The 15951-nt window shown below is 39.1% G+C and overlaps 1 protein-coding gene and 1 pseudogene across 1 annotated transcript; both read right to left on the bottom strand.

The window, feature by feature from the left end:
* Window positions 1-137: 137 nt before the first annotated feature.
* LOC121612711 (chitinase-3-like protein 1) lies at window positions 138-5978 on the bottom strand. The gene is made up of 12 exons (XM_041945764.1): window positions 5940-5978; window positions 4507-4535; window positions 4064-4090; window positions 3737-3941; window positions 3597-3653; window positions 2608-2773; window positions 2359-2483; window positions 2144-2267; window positions 1870-2052; window positions 1660-1776; window positions 1423-1555; window positions 138-1196 (listed from the first exon to the last, which is right to left on the bottom strand). Exons 2-12 carry the CDS (start codon window positions 4529-4531, stop codon window positions 850-852), a joined length of 1509 nt encoding a protein of 502 aa, XP_041801698.1. The 5' UTR covers window positions 4532-4535; window positions 5940-5978; the 3' UTR covers window positions 138-849.
* Window positions 5979-10301: 4323 nt separating this feature from the next.
* LOC121612246 lies at window positions 10302-14913 on the bottom strand (annotated as a pseudogene).
* Between the last annotated feature and the right edge of the window lie 1038 nt (window positions 14914-15951).

The raw sequence follows: 15951 nt of genomic DNA, 5'->3' as shown, positions 1-15951 counted from the left end.
TCCGGTGTCTTCTAATTCATGCCATCGTTTGAAAGGCTTTTCCTGTTTCTGCACTGTATTGTGTCTCTTATCTCACCAACACCTTATAGATAAAGAAGAACCTGCATGGAACAACCAAACGTGAAACAAAACCAAACAAAATGTGCCAAAACTTGTCTGGGAAACAAGCATTGTATTAATTTATTCTTTTTTAAGTTGTTAAATTAGTAGTATTTATTCACAACTAGACATACGGTATATTAATGTGTGCAATATTCAATAGCTTCGTCATTATGTAAGACAAATCCAATCATGCAATAGCTGAATATAAACCAAGAAGATACCACAGAGTTAGATACACCAGCAACGGCATATATGTACAACAGCCATATAGCAGTAATAAATCTGATGTAGATCGACATACAGTCCACAGACACTAACAGGACAACAATTATAAATACACAGTACAAGTTGTTTGTGTCATGTACTGATACATAAAATAATATAAATAATGTTGTACATTGACAGACATAACATGTACACACAATTACAATTGATGAAAATATATGCAACTAAATGCTGTAAGATTTGGTCTCATGACTTTAATGCACAGTTTTCTTGTTTGTTAACTGAAAGTGGAGGAAATAAAAGAGATTTTATTTTCAATGGGAGATCATTTTCCCATTGTTGTAGCATTGTGGGGACAGGGAGGATGAAATCCATCTGAAAATGCTCCATTTGATGCATAGATACAACTCAACAGTCAAGAATCAGAGAAACAACATGTGACAGTTTTTGACAGTGCCCTCATTTGTTGATAAGAATAAATATGACCACTTATGGACAGTGAAATGGTTCGTGTGCAGTTCTTCAGGGCCAGTTACAGCAGTCGCAGCTTTTTTTGAAGATCAAACCTGGCTGGCAGTGTTGGATGTAGAATCTCCCGTCGGCGCAGTTGTAAAAAGAAGCCGGGTCTTCGGGATTGGAGTAAACCCCGTCAATCTTTCCATGGCAGGGGTTTCCGCTTGACCCTTCAGATCCAGCAGTGGTAGCTGTGGTGGTTGTTGTTGTGGTTGTGGTGGGTTGAGTGGCTTTGGTTGTGGTAGTGGTCGTGGTTGCAGTGGCGGGAGTGGTTGTGGTAGTTGCAGAACTGGGAGTAGTTATGTTGGTGGTTGCGGTTGAAGGAGTTGGAGTTGGAGTGGTAAGATGAGGAAAACCTAAAAGCATGAAACTCACATTTTGTCAGTCGTTCTTGAACGCTGCTTAGACGTCACTATATTTAATATCCATGAACACAACTGCTGAGATTTGTGAACAGAAAGAGTCACACATTTAATCTCTGCATAACAAAACAATAGTCGATAAAATGTGATTATATTAGTGCTGGTGGTTTAAAATCAAAAACATGACAGGATAGATAGACACTGTTTGCATTGAGGTTACCTGGAACCAGGAGAGCGTGCAGGTGGCTGATGAAGGGGTAGGTGCCCTGTTTACAGAACTGCCCACTGAAGTCATCCAGGTCCAGAGACCAGACGAAGGCTCCTCCAAAGTTGTTCGCTTTGAGGTAACTGACCTGAGAGGATGAGGAGGAAAACACCTCAACAGCTGAACTCGTGGTCAAAAAACACCTCCTTAACCACATAAATGAGCAGTAGTTTGAATGAAACAGATGATTACCTTAGCATCAAGACTGTCTTTGTTGTCAAATCCAACCCACTGATTTTCTGTGGTAGCATATGGGACTTTCTGATCAGGAATCACCTCTATTGCAACCCCTTCGAGATAAAGGCAAGTCTGAAAAGAAGAGTCAAATATCACATTTAAAGAAGTCAGGCTATAGTGAGCTGATGGATATAAATGTATTAAATTCACAGCTTGTAGTTTTACCTCATAAGAGGCCCAGAATCCGTCTTCGCCGGTGTAGCAGCCGTCCTCACCAGGGCCACTGGCTGGTGCTCCAACATTGCTGGATGCAGATGAGAGGGTGAAAGCTCGCCCATATGCTGCCAACCCCAAGTTTAGCTTTTGCGTAGGTGCTCCCTGGTCCCGCCAGTACTGCATGGCAGAGTCCTGAAATGTGGAAAAGAAAAGAGGTATTATGATGAGAGGACATCTCTAAATACAAAGTTCAGGCAATTGAAATGTGAATCCCTGCACTTGCAGTGTTCGAGTAGACTTTGTCTCCAGTGTCTTGAGACCCCTGGTATAAGGGGCTGTGATGTCCTATGACACTTTCCCAGGGGCCGTGAAAGTCAAAGGTCAGCACATTAATGAAATCCAGGTGCCTGATAAAATGCAGAGGAGATCACGTTCATCAAAAGACGACAACAGCTAATCATCGGTTTAACATCAAGAATTACGCTGATGCAGCTTTACGTTGCAATCTTTGCGACTTCGTAACTGGCATCGATGATCGCTTTCTCAGCAGAGACGCTGGCAGTGACGAGTAATCTGTCACGGTTAGTTGCTGCTCCCTCAGCCACAAAGGCCTCTTTGAGCTCCTATACAACACAGAAGCACAGTTCAGTCTCAGCTAAATATAAAATGTTGTATTTTCATACATGACAAACACAGGATGCCGTATTTCTGATGCAGTCTGTGCCAGGGTAAAGTTCAGGATCCGACCTTGCACAGCAGCGTGAATCTGGACTTGTCCTGTGGTTGGCTTCCAGCTCCTCCAGGGTACCTCCAGTCAAGGTTCATCCCATCAAACCCATTTGCTCTCAGCAGTGTGATAGCGGACTGGATGAACTCAGTTCTGTTTTCTTCTGTCGACGCCATTGTGCTGAATCTGGTAAACATTTGAACAAAACAGTGCTCTCAATAAGACGCCGCACATACTGCATCTAAAGGCTCTGTTTTACCAGCACAAAGACTGATACACAGCCTCTGCCAAACGCTCTGGTTACCATGGTTTTCCCTCTTAATTAGGAAAAATGACAAGTTAATGTTGTGAAACAGTTGCAGTTTGATTAAGTCAGGGTAACATTAAGTTAACTTTAGTTATGTACGTGACATAAGTTAAGTACTTTACATAAGTTAACGTTTTGCAAGTCAAAATAAGTCAGCACTAACTTTTGGTGTCAGGCGGGATACTAACAGCGGCCTCCTCTATAAAAGTGTTTGTGTTTGACCCAGACTTTTGTTGCTCCTTATACTACATCGCCATTTCCTCCATTGCTCCTGTCAAAGTTACTACTGCCTGTCAAAGTTACTACTGCCTTTAGTCGCTGCCTAACATTAAACGTAAATGTGGGTCGTAATCAGCTGCTTGCATAGACGAATTAGGCGGGTGTTTTTTGGGAGAGGACGATCTTGTAACGATTGATTAATTTGGTTACATTAAATTTAATGCAAACACCCAAAATTTGCAACATAAACAAATGTACTGTATTTTTTCAATTTCTTTTTGAGGAGGACTTTGTAGGGTCTAGAGGGTATCAGGTATAAATATTTCTGTTGGTTGGACTATGTTTCAGTGTGTATTTGCATTATTATGAGCTGAAATTGTATATCCCACATTTTATTTGCGTCTGCTGATGGAATTATGAAATGAACATATTTTAGAATCAAATACCAGGATGTAACATGAAATATTGTTGTGAGTAACTTACTTTTTTGTGTCAAAGGTCAAGCCACCAACCGCCAACAGGGTTTTGAGCATTGGATTTCTGTGGGAGCATAAAAGTTTATTAATGTTTATTTAACTGACCACAGAAGTCATTTCCACAGTATTTCCAGGATAATCACTGACCTGTTTTTGAGGCCATTAAAGGACTTATAGGACTGAATGTCTGCTGCACTGCTGGGGACCAGCTCATTTTGCTTGTTTATGTCAGAAAAGGCATAGATCAGATGGGTACACTGGTTCGGATCGATGTCTGAAACTGTGAAGTTCCCGTTCTCCGCTCTGTTTCCAGCCAGCTTGTTATAGTAACACACCAGCCTGGAGGAGGAGGCTGAGACATGCAGAGGAGCTTTTAGCTTTTAAAGACATCAATTATATCAAGATCCATGTTTACCAACTATTGTTTGCTTATGGACATTATCTGGTTATGATGAAGGCATTTCATAAACTTACCCAAGCTGGCGATGATCAGACAGAGACCTTCAAAGTAACAGACTTGGTCAGTTTTAGATTAAAAATGAATCTTGAAGTCAATTCATCCAAATTACAGTTTTCTCACTCACTTCTCCTGGTCTGTTGCATTACAAACAGGATTGGGTTTGTTTTTCCAGGTTAATGAGATATTGCTCTTTGACATTTCTGCAGCCACAATAAAGTGGAGGTGAATGGAATTTAATTTCACATCATAAAGCTTCAACAGCATTGAGTCCTCAGTATTCTGTCTGAGTAATGTAGACCCTGTTTCTGTAAAGAGCTGCCAGTGAAAAGAAACATTGGTAAACAAAACAAAAATAATCTGCGTGGCTTGATACGGCTGGAGGTAAGTGAGAAAACACGTGTTTCTGTAAATTAGACTAACTGACACTTTAAGGAAGAATTTACTTGACTGCCCTTACCTGCAGTTAGAGTGAGCTTGCACATGTTGCTGTGTGGATGAGCAGAAATAGAAGAAATAGAAACAATGGTTTAATATGCATCTTTAAAAAAGATAAACTCGGTTTTCGAACGAATCCATTCTCTGACCTGTCGATATTAAACTGTTGCCACAAAAAATGTGTTTCAAGTCAAAAAAGCTTTAATTAATTCTAGCTCAGTGCTCAAACTATGCAACCCAGTATCACAGCAAAAGGTGTCTTAGACCCTCTGGCCCACCTTGTCAAGTTCTCATTTCGCAGTCAGGTCAGCAATAACAAATATACAACGTCCGTCACACTACAATGAAATTACAACATAAGATTCAAATTATCCTTTATGATTGAACTTGTACGTACAGGAAATTGACAAAATGAACAGTGTGGTGAATCAGGGATATAAAACGTTCAGAATCCGGTGTTTCCTGGAGTATTTTAGCATTTTAAAGACACTGGCTACTCTCACATGAGGAACATTTTGACACCTGTTGCAGCCAGTGAAGGTTGGTCAGCACCCAAAACATGTAAGGGATATTTAGAGTATTAACTTGGATAAACATTTCACTTGTGATTGTATCTGTCGTCATACCACAAGTTTGGCATATGATGTGTTGTGAATAAAATGTTGCATAGCAGGATGGATATTACTCAGCATAATGTAATGATCTGCCTTTACAATGCCAATTTGAAAGTACAGAGAGAGCACCGGCAGGAAAATCCAACTGGTCAAAACCAAGCAGCTGCCTCAAAAATATTCTGTCCTCTTTTGTAGTGGGTCCATGATATTTTCACTTCCCTTTATCAGGTAAAGGGTAAAGATTCATTCAGTGATCAATCAGCATTTGGAATCATTGAAGAACACAATCGAAACAACGCAAAACACAGCCGTCAAATGTCAGAATTATAGGACGTGGAGAGGACATGGAGTTCAGCAGCCACTCACATTCAGCATCAAGAGGTATAAATGTAGGAATGCACTGGAAGACGCAGAGGAAGAACCAGTTTGGCAAACATTTCCAGAGCCATCGGCTTCATTGTAAATTATCATCAGTTTTGGTTACAGCTCTATATCATCACTAAAGCTCTTACATGTATCAGATTACTAATCTGATTTGATTGAGCAGGTTATTGTATGATCATAATCAATCAAGTTTGATCAAGCAGTTGCCTGTGTCATGCAACAACACCACTGTAAGCCTGAAAACAACCACAATATGGACATATGGACAACATAATAATCATAAGGTTAAGGACAACAAAATTTAAAAAGAAAATGTCTGTACAATTTCTGCTTGTTTAACCCCCATCCATAAAATGCTTTTAGCTTAGCTAGTGAGTTATCTAGTTATGGAGCAGGTGTAGCAATACACAGAGCATCAACTTTGGTTTAATAAAGTCAGAGAAAAGGCAATACTTACAAGGACAATTATGAAAGAAGCCAATAATGTCTCTCTTCTGTGACTGGTGGATGACTGACGGATGTTTGGCTGAGCAGTTTTAAATTGCATATACAGCTGACAGGGTGTGGCTGTTAAATTGGGTGGGGATAATTAACTCAATGTTGCAGCATCCAAAGCAACTGAACACTGAAACCAACAAAGAAACTGGGACCAAATGACAACGTCACCTCACGTTTCGACTTTGAAATCAAATGTTATGCACTGAAATAGCATCATACCTCCATCTTTAAATTTCTCTCTGTTAGAGAGGTTCTTTCACTCCGACAGGCCGACTGAGAACCCTGCAGTGTTAATATGTGTCAGACTTTAGACTCAATAAAGAAAATATAAAGCTAAGTATGTAATTGAAAAGAGCAACAAAATAACTGCCCAACAACACAGCAGTCCAGTTGTGTTTTTATTATATTGTAATTTAAATTGCAAACTATGAGTTGCTTGCAATTGCCTGCATAAAACTCGATATCTATACCGAATGACTAGAATGTGGTGGTGTAAGGCATGTCAGATTACACTTTTGTGTACAACTGCACAGTTGTCAATGACAAACTAACAAGGCATGCACAGAACAAGGCTAGAATTAGTAGCCATGAGCAACAGCAGCATTGTTGTGTAAGGCATCTGTAATTACACAGTGGTTTAAAATAAACCCACAAGAACGCACCCTCACGAGGTTAGCGTCAACGACAAAGGAAGCAATTATTGACTGAATAATGCTAATCAACCGTATCATCAGAGAAGGTGTATTCTAAAGCAACGCTATGCAAAAACTAAACAGTCAAACCGCATTTGTTGTTCTTATTAAAGCATCTCATATTTGGTCTCATGCAACGGACAAACCTGTTAAGAGATGCAAAATACAGGAGGAGGTAATGGAAACGCATTCAATTAGCAGCGATGCTTGACTTATCACCGCAGTGCAGCAGAGGAAACTGCATCTGAAAGTTTATACCATATTTGGAAAAAAGTTAATGTAAAATTTGTTAATGACTGTTTAATTAGACACACAGAGGAAGAGAGACTAGATCCAATAGGTGAGCTAGAAGGACGCTCACGTTACATCATGATGAACTGAGTACTCAGGAAAAGCCATCTTGAATTAAAAAAATGAAATGAAATGAGGAAACAGCAGAGATAGTTTTGAAATGTTAAAACAAAAAAACTGAACAAATTAACAACATATATAAAATAGAATAAAATAAAATACCGAAAATGGATTAAAATAAAAATTCATTCAAAGGCCAGACTAAAAAGATGGGTCTTAAGTTTGCTTTTAAAACTATTAATATTACATGTCGCCCTCAGATCTTCAGGCAGCCTATTCCATAAACGAGGGGCGTAGTAATGAAACAATGCCTCCCCGTATGTTTTGGTTCTAACTTTGGGTACAGTTAAAAGGCCACTCCCAGAAGACCTGAGGGCTCTGCTGGGTTCATATGGTAAAAGCAAGTTAGATAAATATGAAGGAGCAAGACCACTAAGAGCTTTATAAACCAATAAAAAGATTTTAAAATCAATTCTGAAAGGCACAGGAAGCCAATGCAGAGACTTTAAAATCGGTGTAATATGAGCTCTCTTTCTGGTCTTTATCAGCATTTGAGCGGTTTCGTTTTGGAGTAATTGTAGTTGGAAAATAGCCTTTTTAGGGAGACCAGAAAGAAGAGCCTTGCAGTAATCAATCTGCAAGTAGTAAAAGCATGAATAAGAGTCTCTCTGTGGCTTGAGAGAGAAACTAGCGGACTTTGGCGATGTTCTTTAAATGATAAAATTCCTTTCTTGTGACGTTCTTTAGATGAGCCTCCAAATTCAATTCTGCGTCAGAGTGTAACACCAAGATTTTTAACTTGTTGACATGGACTAAAAGAGACAGCTTGTAGTTTGCTAGCCAGTTTCTGTCTCTGGTCTCCTGTACCAATAGCTAAAACCTGAGTTTTGTCCTGGTTGAGCTGTAGAAAGTTCTCTGCCATCCAGGTTTTAATGTCTGACATACAGTTAAAAAGGACATCAGGTCCTGTGTCATCAGGAGACACGGCGATCTAAAGTTGTGTGTCATGTGCATAGCTGTGAAAATTGATGTTGTGCCTCCTGATGATATTTCCAAGTGGTAGCATATATAGGTTAAATAGGGTTGGGCCTAAAATCATCCCCTGAGGAACACCGCATTTCATTTGATAAAAATAGATGTGTGTTCACCCATGCTGACATAGAATTTCCGACCTGTGAGATATGATTTGAACCAGTTAAAAACAGTACCAGAGATGCCAATTTAAATTACGGAGTCTATTTAAAAGAATAATATGATCTACAGTGTCAAACGCTGCACTCAAATCTAAAAGTACTAAGACAGACAACATTTTTGAGTCCATGTTTGACCTGACAATTTTCACTAATGCTCTCTCTGTGCTGTGATATTTTCTAAAACCAGATTGACATATTTCAGCAGTGCTTTTGAGCTCATAAAATCATTCAATAGGTTAAAAACAATTTAAAAAAAATATTACTTAAAAATAGCAAGTTGAAAACAGGTCTCTGGTAATGATGCATCCAAATTGTTCTTCTTCAAGTGGCTCAACTTTGGTAGTCTTGAAAGCAGTGGGGAAAACACCAGTCCGTAGTGAATGACTAATGATGGTCAGCAGATCATCTTTTAAAAACCTATAAATGTCTTTAATAAATGATGTTGGAATGGGGTCTAAAAGGCAGGTCGCTGATCTTAACTGGGAGACAACTTTCTCAAGCATTTCAGCATCCACCAGGACAAACCTCTCCAGTGTTTCCTCATTTAAAAGCGAAGATTCTGAAAAATTAAAATGCGTAGATTGATGACGTAAAAGATTACATCTAATAGTATCTATTTTGCTTCTGAAGTGGAGGTTCGGTTCATGAGGTTGGTTAAAAACAGGGTTGGATAAATGGTCAATGGTTGATTGATTTTTGTGATTATTATTGATTAATTTTGAAAAATGTTCTCTTCTTGCATTTTAACTGCCTTGTTGGAGATGGTCAACTGTTCCTAAAAAAATTGAAGTTTCTCTTCAGTTCTATTATGTCACTGTTTCTCCAGGGAGGTTCTGAGTTCTTTTTTTTTTTTTTTACATTCTTGCTTGAATAATGAAATGCAATGCAAAACCAGCCAAATATATTCTAAAACTCAGCATCAGCTCCCCTCATCTGCCTTCAGCGCAGTACAGTGCATGCTCGCATCGTTTGTTCTTGTGCACCGACTGAATTTACAGGAAGGGTGTGGTTTACGTGCCTTTGCTGGGGTGTAATTCAGGGCATTCCTTTTTGTAAACTTTCATTCACACATGTTGCCACACCCCCAGCTTTCTGTTAAATTATAAGGGCAGCAAAGACGTCAGAGAAGGTGCACGACACACACACACTGCTGTACTCATCCTGTAAGCGAATGCATGTGAAGATTACTGAATTATACCATTGCATGTGTTCATATATCAGAAAATTGGCCACACTGGAGTACAGTCACAACAAAAGGGAAGCAACATTCTTATGACGGTAAAGGTTACCTCCTACAGGGACGGCCTTGCGACTCTTTGGACGTGTGATATTAAGCTTTGTCTTTTACATAATCGAACTTCAAGTACAGCCACAAACTTGTTTTTATCTTTGAGTTTTTACCCCTTAACGCATATGCCATAGCGCTTTAATCCACATTGCAGCCAAATCGCTCATGCATTCCTCTAATGCCGGTTTGTGCATATTCAACACACACCTATAACCTTTTGCAAGCACTGGTTTCTCGTCAGACCAGTCAAAGTGAAAGAACCCCTGTTCTAATTGTTGCGACAATGTAATGGTTGTAAGCCAATTTTGTGGCTGTTCTGATGAAATGAATGAATTTTGAATACACAAAAAATATGTTTTTACTGCATTTAAGCATTGAAAAAAGTGGACATATACTGTTTGTTTGAACCCTATTCTAGTTGGTGAACCTACCTAAATTTGTATGTGGTCCAGAAACAAACTCCTCTTAATTAAGGATCAATTTGAAAGCAAAAACACAAAGATTTTTTTAATATAATTCTAAATAAATTCAGGGGTCAGGGGGTTAATCCTCAGTGGATGTTAGTGTGAGTATTTGTAGGCAGGTTCAGGCAGGTTTTTCTATGTGGTGATGCATCAGAAAATGAAATGTATTTACGGTGTTTTAAGGAAAGCGTGTTGATTGAACATGTGTGAGATCAGGTCTCATAGGATGTGAGATATGACAGTTCAGATCAATTGTTCAGATGACACAGACTCAAAATTATATCTTGAAATCTTTTTATTATAGTACACATCATAGACCATTATTAGTACAGTATATATAATCATATATTTTTTGTTGCAGTGTAATGGAAAGATGCCCAGAAGTGGATGTTTTTTAAGGAGTACCATTGCTTGTTTAATGCATTAGATAAGGATTAAGAAGGTGTATTTAATGGAAAAATATTGTAATTCAAAGGAAATTTTAAGGAAATCCGTTTCACTCAAAAAAAGTACTACATTCCCGTTGTTCAGTGAGCCTAACACAAAACACCCTCACAGAATTGTAACTCAAGATTTTTGCTCACTGTCAGTAACTACAATTGTCAGAGCTTATTGAATGTAAAATGATGAGCAGGCTTTTAGGGCCAGTCACAGCAACTGCAGCTGTCTCGAAACACCAAACCAGCTGCGCAGTTCTGGATCCAGGTGATGCCGTTGGCACAACTGTAAAATGAACCTGGGGCATCAGGCTTGGCATATAACCCATTGATCTTTGTTGCACAGAAGTTGTCTGGGATTTTGGATGGAGTAGTGACTGTAGGTCTGGGACGAGCAGTGGTGTCAGGTTGGTCTTTGCTTGCAGACGGAGTCACTGGAATGTGGGTGGTAGTGTGTTCAATGAAACTTAACAAAAGTCAAGGCATTAATGCTCCACGGGTTCAAAAAGAAAACATTTTAATTAGACGTATATAATTTTTACTTACCTGAAGTTAAAAGTGAGCGGAGGTGGCTGATGAGGGCGTAGTTTCCCTGTCCACAGAACCGTCCGTTAAAGTCATCCAGATCCAGAGCCCAGACGAAAGCTCCTCCAAATCTGTTGTCCTTTAGATACTGGACCTGAATAATTAACAACAGCAACACTTCAGCAACAACGTATGGACTATAACACTGAGTCTGTCCAGATTCTTAGTCATCCAGGTCACGGTACTTTTAAGTGATCTTCTGGAACCTCAAGCAAGTCCATTTGGCTTTGGAAAGCATGCAGAAGCACTATAACAATGTGTTTAACTTGACTTAAAAATGTGGTATCTGGTAAAAGAATTTAGCAACATTTTATGGAAACACGTGGCTACCTTTGTCTCGAAACTTTCTTTGTTGTCATATCCAACCCACTCATTTTCTTTGACAGCATATGGAACTTTCTGGTCCTCGGTCATGTGTTCACTGGCCCCTTGAAGAAAGGCGCAAACCTGAAAAGTTAAGGTTAAGGTTAAGTTTAAGATATTAAGACAGCATTATCACTTGTTTATTTTATTTTATTTTATTGTGTTTTATCATATTGTTGTTTGATATTTCTTGTGATGTAGAGTGTCCTTGAGTGTCCTGAAAGGCGCTTTTAACAAATAAAATGTATTATTATTATTATTGTTATTATTATTATTAAAGGTCTCTTTGATGACTTCATAGTAAAATAACTTTTTATTTTTTTTAGTAACATAGAGATACTAATAAGACATAGACTGAGAGTTAAATACAATGAATCATTGCCAGTTGCACCTCATAATAGGACCAGAAGCCAGCCTCCCTGGTAAAAGCACTAGCAGCAGCAGGACCACTGGCTGGTGCTCCAACCTGACTGGACTGAGTGGACAGACGAAATGTTCTCCCGTATGTAGCAAAGCCCATATTCCCTTGTCCCGCCAATACCTCATGGCAAAGTCCTGGAATGTGAATATAAAGACAAACCAAGTCAGTTTTCAAAGACATTCTAACTGATTTCCATCCACTACTTTTATACTAATACTAGAGGATAAAACAGTTGTTGGGGCTCATTTCTCAGGTTGAGAGCCATTAAATCAAACTAACCAACTAAAAGAGCAGCAGTCAAACCTAAAACAAAGGAAAACCAGATGGAAATATGACACTTAATGTTTGCCTCCTCATTACTTGTCACAAATCTGATGTTTTTTTATCTCCCACCATTTTCCTTCTCTCTCTCCAGTGAAGCAGAAACTACAGTGGACGATTAAGCCACATACTTCCATCATCATGATTCATCTGCGGTCTGTTTCTGTCGCGTATTGCATTTATTGATACGGCAGCCTATCCACCTCGGCCAAGTGTAAAACATTGCATTTTAACATTTTTTTAATTTGTTGAGTTTCCACTCAGGTTTTTGTATGTGCAAAACTGAAAATACACTCGAAACAGGTGGATAGAAATGAACCAACTGACAAAGAAACACAAAGAGAGAGTGGGCATTAGATGATGAAGCTGAAAAATGAATCCCTCAACTCACAGTATTTAAGTAAACATGGTCGCCTGTGTCTTGGGATCCCTTGTACAAGGGGCTATGATGTCCTGTCACACTCTCCCAGGTGCCATGAAAGTCATACGTCATCACATTAATGAAGTCCAGGTACCTGATAAAATGCAAGTTAGATCAGGTGCACCAAAACGTGATGACAGCTAGTCACAGGGAGAATGTGGGGAGTAATATTTTGCCATACTTTGCCATCTCTGCAATTTCATAACCAGCATCAATGGTTCCTTTCCCAGCAGCCACAGCAGCAGAGATCATTAATCTGGGCCGGCCAGTTGCTGTTCCCTCAGCTGCATAGGCCTCCAGGAGTTCCTGTAGACCACAGGATCATATAGGAAAGTCACTTCATGGGTCACGGTAAACCTCAGGTTAACACCAGAACGGTGCTTCTGGATCTGACCTTGCACAACACTGTGAATTTCTGCTTGTCCTCCAGAGGACTTCCTCTTGCAGCGGGGTATTCCCAGTCCAGGTCAAGCCCGTCAAAACCGTATTTCCTCAGTAGTTTGATGGAAGACTGGATAAATGTATTTCTGTTGGCTTGTGTTGACACCATTGTAGTGAATCTGGATAGCATTTGGGGAAAGAAAGGTGCTCTCAAGAAGACATATAAACAGCACATTGATTTTTATTGATTCTTTTATGATTAATATCTCACTTTTGGGTTCCAAAGCTCCAGCCTCCGACTGCCAACAGTGTTTTTAGATTTGGACTCCTGTGGGAGTGTTCGAATTAAGTTTCCAGTCATTATTTTTCATAAGGTTTGACAGAGATGATGTTGTAAAACTTTAGACTGACCTCTGTTTGAGTCCATTAAAGGATCTATAGAGTTCCTCATCATTCCATTCTATGGTGACCAACTCATTTGCCTCGTTAATACCAGAAAAGGCGTAGATCAGGTGGGTACACAGGTTTGGATCAATATTTAGAGGCATGAACTTTCCACTGCCGGGTCTGTATTGGGACCAGTTAGTGTAATAACACACCAGTCTGGAGGATGAGACTGAACATGGAAGAACAAAAAAATCTTTTCATTCATCTCTGAGGAATAATCAATGGCCAAATATTTAACAATTCTGAGCCTGTTCAATACAATGAGACATTATCTGCTTGTCATTCTGTTGATTATGATGAAGGCATTTCATAAACCTACCCAAGCTGGCGATGATCAGACAGAGACCTTCAAAGTGACAGACTTGGTCAGTTTTAGATTAAGAATTAATCTTAACAAGTCAATTCATCCAAATTCCAACATAAAAGCAAACTCCACATGTTTTCTCACTCACTTCTCCTGGTCTGCTGCATTACAGACAGGTTTGGGTTTATTTGCGACTGTGAGAACTATGGGCCACTGCACACTGCACTTTTACACCTTTACCTCCACCTCCCCCTGCACCGTCTGTGTACTTAACATTTAAGTACACACACACTTAACTAAATTATATACATTTTGGTATATTGGTACATTTCATTGGTATATTTTATTGTTTACTGTATATATACATTTTAGTATATTTCAGCTGCTGTCAGTTCATTTCACTGGTATATTTTATTGTTTATTGTTCAATATATTTTTATTGCCTTTTTATTTTTATTTCTGGCATATTTTTAATTGCATTTAGGAATATTTTTATTGCATGTTGGTTTATTTTATTCTAGTGTCTACATTTTATTTAAGAATCTTTCTTATCTTTCTTCTTATCTTGTTTCTAACGTGGGGGTTGCAATGCAAATTTGATTGACTTGTCATGCTCAATGACAATAAAGAATCTTGAATCTTGAAATTGCTCTTTGACATTTCTGCAGCCACAATAAATTGGAGGTGAATGGAATTTAATTTCACATTGTAAAGCTTCAACAGCATTGAGTCTGAGCAGAAACAGTGTCCCCAGTATTCTCACTGTGAAGACCTCACTGTGTGTGTCTGAGTAATGTGGACACTGTTTCTGTAAAGAGATGCCAGTGAATTTTCTAAATGCAGTTTTTTACTTGTAAGCACTCCCTTCCACAGACTTCTCGCTGTAATCTGAGAAACAGAAACATTGGTAAGCAAAACAAGAATAATCTGCATGATTTGCGTGGCTTGATACGACTGGAGGTAAGTGAGAAAATGTGTGTTTCTGTGGCTTAGACTAACCAACCCTGAATTTACTTGACTGCCCTTACCTGCAGTTAGAGTGAGCTTGCACATGTTGCTGTGCGGATGAGCAGAAATAGAAGAAACAGAAACAATCGTTTAATATGCAGCTTTAAAAAAGGTGAACACGATTTTCAAATACGATTCCTGCTGGTTCGTACCATCAACTAAGAAGTCAATAAAAAAAACAAAAAAACAAATGAATTTTGTGAAATCAGAGAAAAGGGAATACTTGCAAAGACCGGTGTGAAAGAAGCATGCAATGTCTCTCCTCTGGTCAGATGGATGACTGACTGTCTTTTTGTCTGAGCAGCTTTATATTGGGTATACAGACAAAGGAGGCAATTATGACTGAAAAATGCTAATCAACCGTATCATCAAAAAAGGTGTGTTCTCCAGTAATCCTATAATACACAAAGCACACACACCCACCTGGATTAGAAACACCTGCCACCCATCTTGTTGTTCCTACTGACTTGACTTACTTGACTGACAAGTAGTACTGAGCAGTACTGTGTACAAGCATTGGCTGGAATGAAATGTGGTTGATGCCATCCTATGTGGACCAGTGCAGCGTTCTCTTTCTGTACTGCTTTAACTGACTAGGCAATCTGACCAAAAATACTGTTTAACCAGCCAAAGTTATAACATACAAGCACAGCTGAAGTTGTAAGATATAAGCACAGTGGCTCGCAAAGCCACAACCGTTTTTCAAAAAGTAGATGTATGCACTGGCTCAATGGATGTCAAATAATCTGCCGACCACTTTGATTTTGACTGAAATACAGGATGTCAGCATCTAATGAATGCACTGAAATTAAATCTGGTTTAGCAATCAATTTGATTCGCTAAGTACTTTGGTGTATGACCAAATGCAATTCCCTGCAGCCTCAGCTGTAATGCTAAGAAGGAAACGTTAGCATGCTTACATGCTAAACTAAGATGGTGAACATAGTAAACATTATACCTTCTAAACATCTGCATGTTAGCATGGCTGTAGGTCTTAGATATTTGCTAAGCGTTTTCGGCCCTTTAATTTACGTTAAACAGTCAAATTGCATTTGTTCTCTGCGTGTTTGGTCTCATGCAACAGGTAACCCTGTTAAAAGGTGCAAAATACAGGAGGAGGGACAGAAATCTCAGGTTGACCAGTGCAGCAGAGGAAAACTACATGTGAAAGTTTACATTTGGAGAGACTATAGCTATAGATCCAAACAGAAGTCAGAAGTCTGTCATTTCCCACACAACTTTACCTGTTTCCCCTCCTTTTCCTGATTTTGGAAGGCTCACAGAAGCTCCAGCAG

The sequence above is a fragment of the Chelmon rostratus genome, chromosome 10 (genome assembly GCF_017976325.1).
Source record: "Chelmon rostratus isolate fCheRos1 chromosome 10, fCheRos1.pri, whole genome shotgun sequence".
In the NCBI taxonomy this organism is placed as follows: domain Eukaryota; kingdom Metazoa; phylum Chordata; class Actinopteri; order Chaetodontiformes; family Chaetodontidae; genus Chelmon; species Chelmon rostratus.
Note: the sequence above shows the minus strand (reverse complement) of the source record. Positions and strands in the feature narration are given on the sequence as shown.

Coding starts and splice junctions, on each gene's coding strand:
- LOC121612711 (XM_041945764.1), bottom strand. CDS start 4,531: ATGTGCAAGCTCACTCTAACTGCAG. Junction 4,091..4,506: donor CAAGCTCACTCTAACTGCAG/GTAAGGGCAGTC, acceptor GTTACTTTGAAG/GTCTCTGTCTGATCATCGCC. Junction 2,053..2,143: donor ACAAAGTCTACTCGAACACT/GCAAGTGCAGGG, acceptor TCCACATTTCAG/GACTCTGCCATGCAGTACTG.